Genomic DNA, 14,876 nt, shown 5'->3' with positions numbered 1-14,876 from the left:
CCTACTGAATCATAAGTATTGGTTACCATAATGTTTAACAGTTTTCCAGAGTTGTCTCCTGGCAGTATGTACTAAGAAATTCTTGTCTGGTTTTGTCCATGATATATGGATATATGTATTCTGTATATGTATATATACATACATATATAGAACATATATGTGATGTAAAAGGACCTCACTACAGAACTTTTTTTCAAGAGGGAGACTGAACACTGAAAAAGGAATCTGGGAATAATTAAATGAATCCTAGAGAGATGCTTCTGTTCAGTCAGATATGAGATCTTTTTAAATAAGACAGGAAACTACAATACTGTCACTAACAGATGTACCAGCACTGTCAATCTAAATTTGGAAATGGAGTGTAAAAAGGAAAACCAATTCAAGCTAATATTTTTTCAAAGGTGGTCTGCCTTTTTTTGATCTACATATATTTACAATTATAGGTTATAGATACAGCTTATCATGTTTCATATTTTGTCTTTATAGGATAAGAGTGAATCATTTCTATGGAGTACTACCACTCCTTCAACTACTTTTGGGAAATCCACAATTCCTTCACAGTCTACAGTTACACCAAATACAGAGGCACCAAGTCAGATGAGCTCTGTGTGGAATGAACCGATTAGCTTTGTTATAACTAACCTCAGGCCATATACCACCTATCTTTTTGAAGTTTCTGCAGTTACCACTGAAGCAGGCTACATTGACAGCGCAATTGTCCGGACACCAGAATCAGGTAAATACTGCTTTCAAATGGAAAGCAGTTCTCAGATTTAGGTAAAAACTTCAAAATATCAATTTGAATTTTTGTTGCAAAATACTTCAGTCTGAATCTGTCTTTATCTGTATAGTACAATGGAATTAATAGTACAATGGAAGGAGAATTAAAAATAAAGATGGAGGAAAAAGGTGTCAGTCATAGTATTCAAAAAGTATGTGTATTGTGTACATAGCAATGCTCTTAAAGCTTCTTTGCCTTTGTAGAGAAATAAGCACTATAAAGAAAACTCCTGTCATGTGGTTCCCAATCTGGACCTATTGCAGAAATTTGTTCAGTAATGAAGAAATCTTTAAGCACTAGGTGAAGCTGATTTTGGATTACTTGCAATGCACTGAGAAGTTAGAATTGGAAACAAAGGTCCAGGAAGAGGAGTTTTATAATGGCTTAGGTAGTGGACAGCACTGTTAGTAAAGCTATACCATAAAGGCATTCTAGAAGAATCATTCTGGCTCTCTGTTTGCTAATACATCATTCTTTTGCTTAACTCGAGTTGATATTACTCAATTCCCCTTCTACATACAATATTCATAGCACTGTTCAGATGAAAAGAAATTTTATTCCCTTCTAAAGCAGTTAATTTGCATTGCTTTGATAGAATCTGAATAACCTTAGTTTGCTGCTCTGTTCAGGTTAATGAAATTTTGGACAGTTTCTCTTCTAATGATATCAGGGCTAATTTCCAGTATTTATTTCACCCTCTTAACATCCTAGGATAGATGCACTGGTAGTAAGAAAACCCTGGAAAGTGATGAAAATCTTACAGAATGGGATTTAGTTTCTCCACATGCATAGAAATTGTCAACTGTTTGAAAGATAAGGCTTTCCCTCCTTGCATAGAGCCAGGGTCTGTGAAAAGGGAGGTGGGCTTACTGGTCAGTGTGAGTGTGCACAGGGCCAAAGGCACAGTCAGTCCTTCTGGTCCCAGTCTCAGTAAGTCCTTCCTCTTAGCGGCACACCGGTACACCCAAGCTCGTTGGTGCTCCATGCTGAAAATTATTTCTGTTTCCTCCTGCTAGAACTTTCTGAGCCATGCTTCAGCTCTCCTGTGTTTCTGACAAAAAGATATTTTTCTTGCTTTGATTTTTGGAAAGGAGGCTACTTCTTTAAAGTGTTTTAAAATCCTAGATTTTTTTTTTTTTAAATCTGCATGGAAATACTCCCTTTACCAGGATGGCTGTCAATTGGAGGACACATTTACAAAGAGAAAATGATTAAAACTTGGGAAAAATAGTGGACTTCTGAGATGATGCTTCAGAAATATGTGCAGTTTTAACTTATGCAATTTGCAAAACTAAGAATGATTAAGTAGTCACTACTGACTAATCTATAGCATACATTTTAGAAATGACAGGATTTTTAATTTCTTTCATTTGTACAATAGTTTTTACAGAAGACAATAGTACTTTATAATAGCAGTATATTAGTTAACTTGTGTATTTGTTTACAGCATCAGTTATTGTCTCCATATTGGCTTAGATATCAGACATGACTCATCAAGACTGATTTTCATAGAAATTTATGTCAAAAATTTTCCATATGTTTACTTCTGTATGCAGCATTTTTGAAAACTGGGTTTGATTTCACTCTATGTGGATGTAAACAATTCCATCTCCTTTAATTTGATTCTGATTTTAATATCAATAATAATCTCTCATTACTTTATAGCTGCAGTAGGGGGTACTTTAGAGAGAGCAGGGGTTGCATCCCATAATCACTTGAGTATCGGGTTCACTTAATTTGCACAAGTAGTGTCATGAAAATGGAAAATTACTCATGTATGAAATGTTTTAACAAACTTCATTGGTTACAGATTTAGCTTTCAGGATAGTAATATATATCATTAGAGCTGCAAGAAATCTTCAATATGAAGTATTGTCTATATGAAAAATGAACATATTCAAGGAAGGAAAATTTACCTAATGTGAGCCCTGTATTACTGAGCCTCACAATCATATTTGAGCATCTTCTGTATGTAATCTACAGCATGGTAAAATCCATGCTAAACTTGGTAGAATCCCTACCATCTTTGTCTCTTAACGACTATTTGCATACTACCAGCTCTCTTGATACCTTTTCTGAGCGTTAACTTAAAAGAGAAATTTAGTAATTTTAATGACATATACTTTTCCCTTCAGAATATTTTATGTTAAAAATGAATTGTCTGATATGTGGTTTTGGAAATCCTAATATAAATTATTTTATGTTCAAAGACTTTTTCCAATATTGTTTAAGTTCCAGAAGACCCACCACAAAATTTTGCCAAGAGCAACGTTACAGCAAAGTCTTTCTCAGTAATGTGGGAACCCCCAGCCATAGTAACAGGAAAGTTTAGTTACAGAGTTGAGCTGTATGGACCATCTGGTAAGTCAGAGCTGATGTTACCATTTCTTTTTCTTTTTTTGTGATTGTTTCCTTACACTTCTATTCTTACTGTGCCTGTCAATCAAAAATGAATATTTGAAAGCAGTGTTATGTATCCTTTTTACTATTAGGTGTTTTAATAGTTTTTAGATTACTCTTAAGGGAAAAGTCCATCATGAAGAGGAGTATAAAATTAAATTCATATTAGATATTCTTAAGAATGGAGAAAAACAATTTTTCCTCAGTCTTTCAGGGCTAAGGTTGCAGCTGAATTACTGTGCTTATACATCCAAATCCTCCAATCGGGAGGTCTGGAGACACACTATCTATAACGCTGCTGCTTCTTTTGAGAACGCACGTGGGATCATTCTTGAGGAGAAAAGACAATGCAGAAAGAACCATGTCCTGTCAATACCACCTAAGGAGTCTTTCTGCTGTGCCTTTTGCAACTGGTCTTGTCTATCTCGCATTGTTTTAGCTACCAGCGCGCTTGTAGCAAGTGTGGGTAGAGCCCTTCCCAAATCTTCATTTGCGAAGCCCAGCCATGACATCCAAAGAATTCTCTATTTTACCTTTGCTCTTTTCTCTTTCTGTTAAAGATTTCTAGAGGATTTTCATTCTCGTGCAGTATGCAATCAAATGTTTGAGTCTGTTTTGATGTTTTTGGAATTTTTTTGAACTCTGACATGTATACATAGAGAAATTATAGAACTGCCTGTAGTTAAGTAATAAGTTTATGAGCTGTATCTAATGTTTTTATGAGACCACACAGAAAAAGCAATAGAAATTATTTTTTTTTAAAAATCCCTTCCTCTTAAAACCCACACCTTCTTGAAGTGGCTTGTTGGTTGATTGGTTTGTTAGTTTTTTCCCCATACATTCAGTATTATTCCACTGAAGTTTGTTCAAAATTAGCTTTTCCCCAAAGAAATTTGGCTTTTCATTGTTCATCATCCTGAAAAGTAGCCCTGGACTGTTTTTATTTTTGAGCTAGAATCTCTTCATTTTTAATTCCAGGTCATATTCTGGATAACAGCACAAAAGACCATAAGTTTGTATTTAGTAACCTTGTGCCGTTTACAACATACGATGTGTACGTCGGTGCTGAAACAAGTGCTGGGGTGGGGCCAAAGACTAACCTTACAGTTTTCACTCCTCCAGATGGTAAGTAATCATAGAGAAGCAAAATATATGGACTGACTGTACATGACAAAGGGTTTCAGTTTTCCCTTCAGAGCCTTTCTCTGGTTTTGTCCAGTTCACACACTGTCACTCCATTTATCCGCCTCTCAGAGATTGTGCAAGACATGAAGTCTCTTTCTGAATGAAGATGGTTATTTTTAGATACGGTAATTATGTTGCAGGCCCTCCCTCTTCCCCGTTAGATGGCAGCAAGTGGAAACGAAAAACAGCGCAGGATTTCCCACGGCAGTTCAGCCCTAATGTTTCTTATGAAACCTCTGGTTTGACTAATTCTCACCAAATCAAAGGCTCCATACCAGGGTGAACACCCTGGAACTTACCCGGGAACTTAACTTTGAGGCAGACCCAACATTGAGGTCTTGTCCTGGTGCAGTCACATGGTTGGTTCTGTCTGTGAACACTGTACTCTGTGGTTTAGAAGTTTTGGCTCCCAATAGTCAATAGACATGCAGTTTTATCTTAGATATATATGAGATTGTGCAGGATTTTTTGTCAGCATCTGAGGACGCAAACAGAAAAAAACAAGATTCAGTGTGTGATGGGCAGTTTCAAGATAGTTATAAGACAGAAGTCTTATGTTTATGCCACACAACACAAATTTAGAATATCTCTCAATCAGTGATTTCTGGCAATGTTTGTTGTCAAGGTATAACACTGGGAGGAACACCTATCCTTACTTATTTTATTATTTCCTGAAGTAGCTGCTTTTGGCAACTCTCAGAGACAATTTCCAGAGGTAGCATGCCTGAGTACAGTCCTTCTCATCTTGTGTCAAAATGCACTGTCAAAAGCCAAAGGAAATTTTGGTGGGTTTGATATTTCTTTTAGTGTAACATATAATTTCCTGTCTTAGTGCCAAATCTACAAATCCTCATTATGCAAGTAATTTCAAGATTGTGTTTTACTGAAGTGTATCAAATCTGAATATCATTCTATTGAATAGAAATGTATTTTGTCTCTGGAAGTCCTATGGAAAGTACAGTATCATTAAGACTAAATAGTTAATGAAGAAATCGAACCAAAACCTGTTATAAAAGAGAAATGAACTAGATGTTTTACGTTAATTTTTTTTCAAGCTGTTTACTTGTATGGTTTTAATAATTTTAAAACTAACGTTTCATTTTCAAATATACTTCAGATTCCATATAGGAAGACAGCAAAGATCTGCTTGATTCCAATACACTGACTTCAGCAGAGCCATCCTGATTTATGTCATCTTAGTGTCTGACCATATGCATACATATGTCATATTTGTTAAAAAAACCCATGCATATTTTTAGAACTGTAACTTGTTCGCTAAGAAAATATGTGAAGTAACTCTCTACCTGCATAGGATCAACTCAAAAGTAAAGGATGTGAAATTTGACTAGATGCCTGTTGTGCCTTGCATGCAGGACTGAAAAAGTTTGTAATAATCACAGGTGTTTAATCAAATAAATTTTCTTCTTTAATATTTAGTCCCAGGTGCTGTATCAGATTTACACTTAGCAGAAGTGGAAGCCACATATATAAAAATTGTTTGGAGGAAGCCACGACAACCAAATGGAATCATTACCCAGTACAGAGTTAAAGTACATGTGCAGAAAACACTCATGACTTTGGAAAACATTATTCTTGGAGATAAAAATACGGTATTCTTTTTTTTTAACATGGATTTTTTTTTTTTGTTAGATTAAATTTGCTCTCTGCCTTATCTGATAGTTATAGAATGTGGAATTAGCCACCACAGATGAGTTGTTAAGGTTTTTAAAAGCCATCTTCCTCATCCCACTCTCTCTGACTGGGTTTCAAAAAGATTCTCATAATGCTCTCACCATAACATGAAAAAAAAATAATTCTGGCAGAATGATCCAGACTGTCTTAGCTACTGAAGGCAGGAAGCCATAGCCTACAGTCTTGTCCTTCTGAGTCCTTGAGTTCTTTTCTGCATAGGGTGACCTAACTGTAAGAGTTAGGTGCCTAGATTGATATACAGCCTGTAAGAGTTGCCTAGACTGATACACATATTTATGTGCCTAGATTGATACACAACCACTCAGCAAAACCTCTAGAAGATGTGGGTGTGAATCCTGTGCAGAAGTGAATTGAGCAGAAGTGTCACAAGGCTGGTTAAGTGTTCTACTAGCAAGGCAGACACACCTACACTTTCTCCCCCCATTTGCATCCTTAAATTTACATGTGTGATACTACATGCTGAACTCCATGCTATGGTTGCTTACTAAGGATATCTGCACGCATCTATGGGATTCTATCTCTCTGGAGACTCACGCTGTCAATCAGTCCAGCTTTTGGATTTTGAGCACTGATGTGCTTTACAGTCTTAGAGGAGAAGCTCTGAGTACTCAGCACAGAAGCTCAGACTCCTAGTAAACATTCAGCTCAGGATTGAGTTCTTTCTGAGGTAGGGCTTTTTGGTTTGAATTTTCAATATAGGTGCCCAAAGTTTGCATAATTCCTTTTTTTATTTCAGACAATGATGTCTTTCACTGGATCTGAATCGGAATCTAAGTTTTTGATGTAGAGCTCAATGAAGGAGTTCACTTTCAAGTTGAATGATATACATTATATAGAGCCCTGGAGGCAAACATTAAGTAAGGAGTAAGGGAAAAAAAATTGGGATAAGGATCCATTCATTAAACCAGACAGGCGTCCTTGGAAAATTAAGTATGTAACTTTATAATTAAAGATTGTATCATAGCACAGACACAGAAAAATTAGAATTGTCTACACAGAAATATTTCCATGATGGAATTTCCTAGTTTGTGAGTTCTTAGTATAGCATCATTGCTGCTTTATTATAGTTTTTTGAGTTTTCTAATTAAAAAACAAAGCAAATAATAATAAATCTTTCTTTATTTAGAACCCCATTGACCAAATCTTAGAGCATCTATGGGATCTGAACTGTCAGATCCACAGTGCTAATTATACTCAATAACTAGTAGCAATAAAATGTTGTTGTCTTATATGTGGAAAACACTTATAAGCAAAAAGTATCTCAATGTGAGTTACTACTTTGCTATAAAAAGCTGGTGAAGATGAGTCATATGTTGCTTTTACCTCTTGATATTTAGGTGAGATTGATGCTGTATCTCTGCCTGTGGCTAATGCACCCCTAGTTAAAGGAGTAAAAAATCTGCTTTGCCATCTCTCCTCCCAGAGTCCATAGGGAAAGGACTAATGTGTATTAGTTACGTCACTGTAAAACCATCTCTTTCTGGCTATGAGGTGGCTCATATATGTGAGTGGGGAGTGCTCCAGATGGCAGCAGAACAATTTAGAGACACTAGAGTCCTGGATTTGGTCCCAGATTCTGAAGGAGTATAATGATTTGGTGCTTACACACCATTTTGCACCTATGTTCCAACCTCTCTCTTTTTTATTATGCTTTTGTTTATCCTCTCCTTTCTGTTCTTGATCCCCTTATATCTGTTGCCATCCCTTTCCAACATTTGTTCTCTGTCCCTTCTCTCCTATGGGAGTCTATATCACTTACCTTCCTTTCACTCTTCCTTTTTACATACTCCCTAATTTTTCCCTCCCCTCCAATTAATTAGCTTCTGTTTTTCTTCCTCTCTACTTATCACATCTTAGTGACCTAGTCAACCTGTTAATCCTTTTCTTCAGGGCCTGGTAGGGATATCTAAAGTCTTCTTGCTTTCATTGCCTGCTACTCTCTTTCAGAACATGCTTAATACAAATTTAATCTCCCAAGTTCAAATGTGTATCTGTTCACTATAGCTCCAAGGATACAGCATTACAGTTAAAGGCCTTACTCTAAAACTGCCACCTTACTATAATATCCATATTTTAAGAAATAAAAAAAAGTGGTGTTTGATTAAACAGTAATCAGAATAAAAGGTTGTAGGCTACTGGCAACTGAGCTTTTTTATTATAAAGATTGCATTTTGCAACGTTAATTACTGTAGTGAATGATAAGGTTTGTATGCCAGCATTTATATAGTATGCTTATATATATATGCACAGATATACAAACACTATTTCTATATTATATGTAAAATTAATTATATAATTTAATGATGACAAGATTTGTGATTTACTTTTGTATTTCTAATTTTTAGTATTTGATTGATTCTTTGGAGCCATACACAATAAATGAAAACATAAACCCTTCTTCTCCCACTTGGAATTCATTGGAAACAGCCAATGATTTATATGAAGGTTCAGCTGAAATGTTTTCCAGCATTCAGACAGCTTCCCCAGTAATATTTACAAGTGTATCTGGTGATAATTTGCCTGCTATAAATGGAGCTGCAGAGTTACATTCTGCTTTGGGTAAGGTATTTTAGGATATTTTTCTACCTGTTTCTTTGTTCTGAAGGACCCTCATCACTGTCCCAGATATGATCTCTTGCACATGGTTCAAGCAAATTATAAATGGGTCATTGGCTGGAGTCAGATTTTTTTACTACCAAATAACCTTCTGAAGCAAATGAGAATGCCACACAGGCAGGAACTAGCCCCTTGTCACCCAGCTGACCTTCTTCCTAGCGAAAGAAGCACCCGAAAGCCATCAGCCAAGCTGCATAGACAATCAGTTATTACAGTTGCCAAAGCAGGTGTGATTGTCAGGGATTAACATATCTCCAAGCCCTTCAGAGACCTTGATTTCTCTAAGCTGTTTGACTAATAGGTTTTCAAATGTCAGTGAAGGTAAATAGGTCAAAAAGTTACAACTTTGCTATATGGGTTACAAACAGGTGGAGATGACCCCATGACATGGTGATGTCATTAGTGAGTACACTTGTTCTGTATTATCAATGGGCCACTGTTTCTTTTCCAAGTATGGATATTTACAAATCATTAAGCAGGCTTCAGCTGACAGGCAGGGATTTCAAATACCTCTCTAAATTTTTACGGTGTTTGAACAGTGGGGAGAAACTAAAGTTTTTATTTTTTTTTAAGTTTTAAATTAATTTAATGAAGTCACTGAATTCCTCTATATACACCAGTATCTAATACCAGAATTCAATCCATTATTTTAAACTACAGTGGTTATTTTCTGTACTTAGTTAATCCTGAAGAATCTTCCTTGTTATACACAGAAAACATACAGTGTTTTAAATGAAAATCTTCTTTTTATGGCCTCATTCATCTTGAGGTATTGAGTTGCTTAATGATGTCTGTGTTGCTGAAAAATTGATTTCAGACAATGTCTGTTGTGATCCAGCATAAGAGTATTATTTTATAGGAGTTACAGTAGTTAAAGCTGTTGACAGCCAAATTTTCTTCAGGGTCTGCTGATTTTTCAATGCCTTCACAAAACTCTGAGCCTGATACGCAGATATGAGAAGGACCCACACTTTTTCATTTGCACTGGCATAATGACTGCTTTATAACAAATGATTTTGACTATCACAGTTGGATTGTGACTGACTTTGAACTTTATTGGAGATGCACCAAAAAACTCTTTGTCGGCATGCATGTCTTCTTCATTCTGCTGACCACAACTCTTTTGCTAAAAATCTCGGTGTGAAGGGGTCTGTGAAGGCAACCTTTCCAAGTATGGTTCTTTTAGCACCATTGGGAGGGGGAGGGCAAGGAAGAGGCAATCTATCTTTCTCAATTTAAAATATTTTAAAAACCTCAAAAATTTTATCAATCCAGAAGCCATGGTTCTGAAATCACTGGAGAGACTAGGCCATATACAAAGCTACCTTCTCCTAGTTTCTGGGGGATTTCTCACAAACCTCACAATTCTACCTGTGACCTATTCATTCTTTTACCTAGACCAGTCTATCTGTTGTACACATGAAAATGGACCTATAATAGACTCTCCTTTGTGTAGTTAAGAGATGGAGTGTAGACTTTTCTTTATATTCTGTAATTGCCATGAAAGTTAATTATTTTACAATGAAACAGTTGCAGGTTGCCCTGCCAAAGTGAGTTCAGAATGCATAAGAAAAAAAATGAGTTTATGAGTAAGTAGCTATTTCTCTCCATTTACTCACAGAAAATCAGTATACCATCAACATTTTGGCTGAAGAGCTGTCATATGTTATAAAGAGCCTCACACCTTTCACAGATTACACAATTAGTGTGTCTGCTTTCACTGCTGTTGGAGAAGGACCACCATCAGTTCTTACGGTCAGGACATGCGAACAAGGTAAAGTTTTGTAACTCTGATATTATCAAGGCTAACATACATGACTTTTTTCACTGAACATTTGAATTATTTTTTAGTAATTTATTTGCTTATCGTTATATTTTTATGTTTTTGTTGCAGTTCCAAGCTCAGTACAAAATATATCTTACAAGAATATTAGCTCCTCCTCTGTTTTGCTGTATTGGGATCCTCCAGCAAATCCCAATGGGAAAATCATCCATTACACAGTTTATGCAATAGAACTGGATACAAAAAGAGCATTCCACACAACAACTTCAAACAACAGCTTACTTATGACAGGTATAGTGCCATTTTATTAAAAAAAGATAAAAATTTAAACTTGCAAATACATTATACAAAATTAAGTTTTCCAACTTTATATAATATAACCATTTGCAAAGTAGATGGATCAAGTCTCACATATTCACACACATCCACACACACACAACATAACTGCATGTAAAAACAAGGTTGGTACACTACTGTTAGAGCTGTCTACTGTGGAGAAATATGTAGGGAATATGAGATGAGAGCAGAGGGAGAAGATAAGCAGTAATTTGAGAAAGGGTATGAGTAGTAATTTGTGAAATGGATTTCTCCCTGGAATTTTTGTCTAAGCATCTTCTGTCCACATAGAAAAATATTCCTAAATTGTCTATTATTTTTTAGACTTGAATTTTTTTCACAGTATTTGTCTAACATTAATAATAATTTTCTTATTTTAAGATGATAATTTTTATAGTAATTGAAGTAAATCCATTCTTTAATAGGGTTTCAGACACTTATTTGTGCTAATCAGAGTAATGCATATAGAATAAACCCACATATTTGGATGTACATATACGCATCCTTTATTTTGACAAATAAATTCTTTAAGCTAGTTACAGGGTTAAAGCTAATTGACTTATTTCAAAGTCTGTTGGTTTAACTGCGTGCCTATTTGGCTGTCCCCACATAAATGGTATTATATGTATTCTATCTTTTAGGTAACAAATGTGCATCAAAAAATCTTAGAACAGTATTCAGTTTTATAGTTTCATAAGTAACTATGACAAAATAAATATGTTTAAGAAGTAAACAGTCAAGATTTTTTTACTTAATCTTTTCAGGCTTAAAAAAGTACACAAATTATAAAATGAGAGTGGCAGCCTCTACTGCAATTGGAGAAAGTGCTTTGTCTGAAGAGAATGATGTTTTCGTGAGAACCCCTGAAGATGGTAAGTACATTGATTGCAATGATGATTTGTCTTCTGTACTGAGGTTTGCATTTGTTTAGAAAGAAGACCGGGCATGTACATAAAGGGAAAAGAAAGTGCAGAAATAAAATCAATGTTTCTTGAAATTATTGATCTTCAATCAGTCAGTGATTTCATTCAGACCGTTTTTAGGTAAGTGCTGAAAATAATAACGAAAGCTGCAGGAATCAACGAATTTCAGTTGTGATCAACAAATGGAAGGAAAGCTGCAGAGCTGAGCTTGCCTCACTGAAACCATGTCCCTAGCACCCACCTAAACTGTAATATTTGTGACTTCATCTTATTTTCTTTTTCTTTTTATGTTATCATGTGGAAATCAGGTTGGTTTTGAAGTATCTGAACATGGCACCTTCCACTATTCATAGGCCATGTTGCTATCTGTAAGCAGAGATGCTGATGAAGTGAAGATTTTTTACACTGAATGATATTATATGCAATTGTTTCTGTAGAGTTTTGGGGGCTTTATTAATTTTAAGACTGATCAATAGTTCTAGCATAGTGTTTAATGCTACTTTTTGAAGATTTCTGGATCTTCCTTAATTGCTTGCAAGGCAGTCTCATCCCATGAAGGCACTGGGACCGTAGCTGAAGTTGTCATTGGCTTCTGCAAAGAAAACACATGAATTTGATTTACAGAGCAGAGTCATGAGTATTAATCTTTTCTCATTTGTATCGTTTGCTTTTTCACTTGTTTCAGCAAAGTTATTTCTAATTTTTACCAAAGTAATACAGAAGGTGATTTTCCATTTGTCATTTATCTCTCTCCTTGAAAAATATGCTATAATACAAGAAAATTAATTGAGTGCCAATAAAGGAGAGGAAAGGATTATGGGATTAAAAATCATGGGGATTTATAAAGTTTAGGTGATTTGAATAACCACCCAAAATATCAAGTTCAACACTGAAACTTAAAGTACTTGCAAATATTTTTTAAAGTTGCATGCTTCTATGCTATTAGTTTTGCAGAGGAAATGTATATCACAAGAACAGAAAATCACTTATCTAAATATTTTTTTCTCTGAAAGTTTACAATTCCTTTGCCTCTGAGTCTTAAAGAAATTTTTCAAAGTGGAGTTTCAGAGCAACAGTTCATCCATTTGTAAGAGAGGTGTGTAAGGCTTGAGGAAACTAATGAGAAAACCAACAATAATTCCTGCCTTTTTTATGAGGCTATGTATAATTATTTGTCTTCTCCTTCTTGTTCTTTAGTTTTCCTGAGGTAATTCAGGCTGAGATTCGCGTCTCCTAACCAACCCTGGACTGACAATTTGTTTGATTCTTGAAAAGATAGATACCTCCAAATAAAATATTCTCTACAACAGTTTTAGATAACCTGTGTTAGGATTGAAGGGCTGTTGCATTGAAATATTGTACCATGCCAGATAAATTTCAAAATGTATTTCAATTAAAAATTAAGCTTCTTCACATGGGAAATATCCATGTGGGCAGTCTTGTCATCCAGAGAACAGTGATCTGTTACAGTTAACACTTTCCGTTCATGCGCTCAGAAATCAGAAATGAAAGTGGTTTGTGAGACCTTTCAGGCAAAAAAAAATTCATGATAAATTCTGAAATATCAGTATATAGGTAATTCGTACACAAACTGAATCCTATAATCCTGGGTTTGTAGTATTTTATTTTTTTTAATTTTATAGACAGGTTATCTCAGGGGTGAAGTGATGAAGCCTTCAGAGGAATCAAAGTTGACATTCAGAGTTGATTTTATTCGTAAGTGCAGCCCACTCACTCCTTCAATGCTTCTGTGCTTTATTAGCTTGCTGGAGCCACATGAACTCATACATTGCCAGTAGATTTAGCCAACACATTATCCCAGAGCTGGACTTGTTTTGTGCATGACCTTCACACCAAGATTTACACCAGGGTCACAAAAAGGAATTTAGTTACAGTGCATACAGTCCCTTTTGTTGTTCAATAGTTGATTGAGTGAAATAAGAAGGGTGGCTATTTATGTAGAAAGCAGTAAGAGGGCATGAATCTAAATTTAAAGAACTGAATATGAGGAAGACAATGAGAGGATCTGAAGGATCAGTCTGCATGAGATCAGTAGAGAGAAGAGATTTTTTTTCCTAAAAAATGCAGTTTTAGATAGATTTAAAAGTAGATGAGAAAAGAAATTCTTGAAAAGCAAGTGTTGTGACTCAGAAAGACACTTAGTTTTATTAGTGGAAAAGAAGACATACTGAAATTAACTGAGATAAAAAGGCTTTGAGGAGAGTGAGAGAGTGAGTGTAGTCCTTTTGGTACAATTAGCTAATTTAAATGTTAGGATCCAATAGGTTTATGCTATTAGCCCTATATTCAGTTAATTTAAAGGGCTTTTTCCTGATTTCTGTATTGCAGAACCAGATTCCCCACCTCGAAACATAGAACTAATAAATGTAAGTGCAACAGAAATAAATCTGAAATGGTTACCACCTGAGCAGCCTAATGGTCTCATAACTCACTATGAAGTTCTGTACAGTGATTCCAATGATTTTTCTATTAAAAATACCTCATCTACAAGTATATCACTGAGTGAAATGAAGCCATATACTCTCTACAATATTTCTGTAAGGGCATTCACCAGACTTGGTCATGGGAATCAGTCATCTTTCCCACTTCTGGTCAGAACTTCTGAAACTGGTGAGTATATTATATGTTTTTTAAAATGAAAATTTTCCAGAATAAACTGCTTTATGATAACCTTTGATGCCCAGGAGATAAGAATAATTAGTTTTAGAAGTATTTGATTGCTTTGCAAAGCAGTAAGTTTGAATCCTGTTTTTTCTCTTTCATAAACCAAGCAAAACAGCAAGGCCAGCTGCTACATAAGGGATGGGGAGCCAACGCTTCACATGTATGAGACAGGTCTGAGGTCAAGGCAGGTCTGAGGTCAAGCCAGGAAAGAAAGTTAGCAGGTGCAGTGGTGCTAAGTCAGACACAGTTCAGTGACAGCTGGGCAGGTCTGTAATGGTGGAGCTGAAGCCAGACTGCCATGTCAGTCTGCAAGTCAGGGAACTCATCAGTGGGTCCATGGCCAAGCGCAGCCATGGCAGCGATGAAGCAGGAACTGTAGCTCAAACAGGGGCAAAGCACAAGAGCCACCTCTGAAAGCAGCTCCCAGAGGCCAGTGGTCAGCCCCAGCTGCAGC

The 14,876-nt window shown here is 35.8% G+C and overlaps 1 protein-coding gene across 1 annotated transcript in view; it reads left to right on the top strand.

Moving 5' to 3' along the window:
* The window catches only part of PTPRQ (protein tyrosine phosphatase receptor type Q), a 107,210-nt gene that overhangs the window by 12,674 nt on the left and 79,660 nt on the right, over positions 1-14,876 (top strand). Inside the window, exons 8-16 of the mRNA XM_025895953.2 lie at positions 487-736; positions 3,014-3,142; positions 4,160-4,306; positions 5,804-5,976; positions 8,425-8,638; positions 10,317-10,469; positions 10,590-10,769; positions 11,579-11,686; positions 14,087-14,368. Of these exons, the coding sequence (XP_025751738.2) occupies positions 487-736; positions 3,014-3,142; positions 4,160-4,306; positions 5,804-5,976; positions 8,425-8,638; positions 10,317-10,469; positions 10,590-10,769; positions 11,579-11,686; positions 14,087-14,368 (1,636 nt within the window). The remainder of the gene's footprint in view (positions 1-486; positions 737-3,013; positions 3,143-4,159; positions 4,307-5,803; positions 5,977-8,424; positions 8,639-10,316; positions 10,470-10,589; positions 10,770-11,578; positions 11,687-14,086; positions 14,369-14,876) is intronic.

Source organism: Manacus vitellinus, unplaced genomic scaffold (genome assembly GCF_001715985.3).
Source record: "Manacus vitellinus isolate BGI_N305 unplaced genomic scaffold, ASM171598v3 scaffold_5_pilon, whole genome shotgun sequence".
Classification (NCBI taxonomy): Eukaryota; Metazoa; Chordata; class Aves; order Passeriformes; family Pipridae; genus Manacus; species Manacus vitellinus.
Note: the sequence above shows the minus strand (reverse complement) of the source record. Positions and strands in the feature narration are given on the sequence as shown.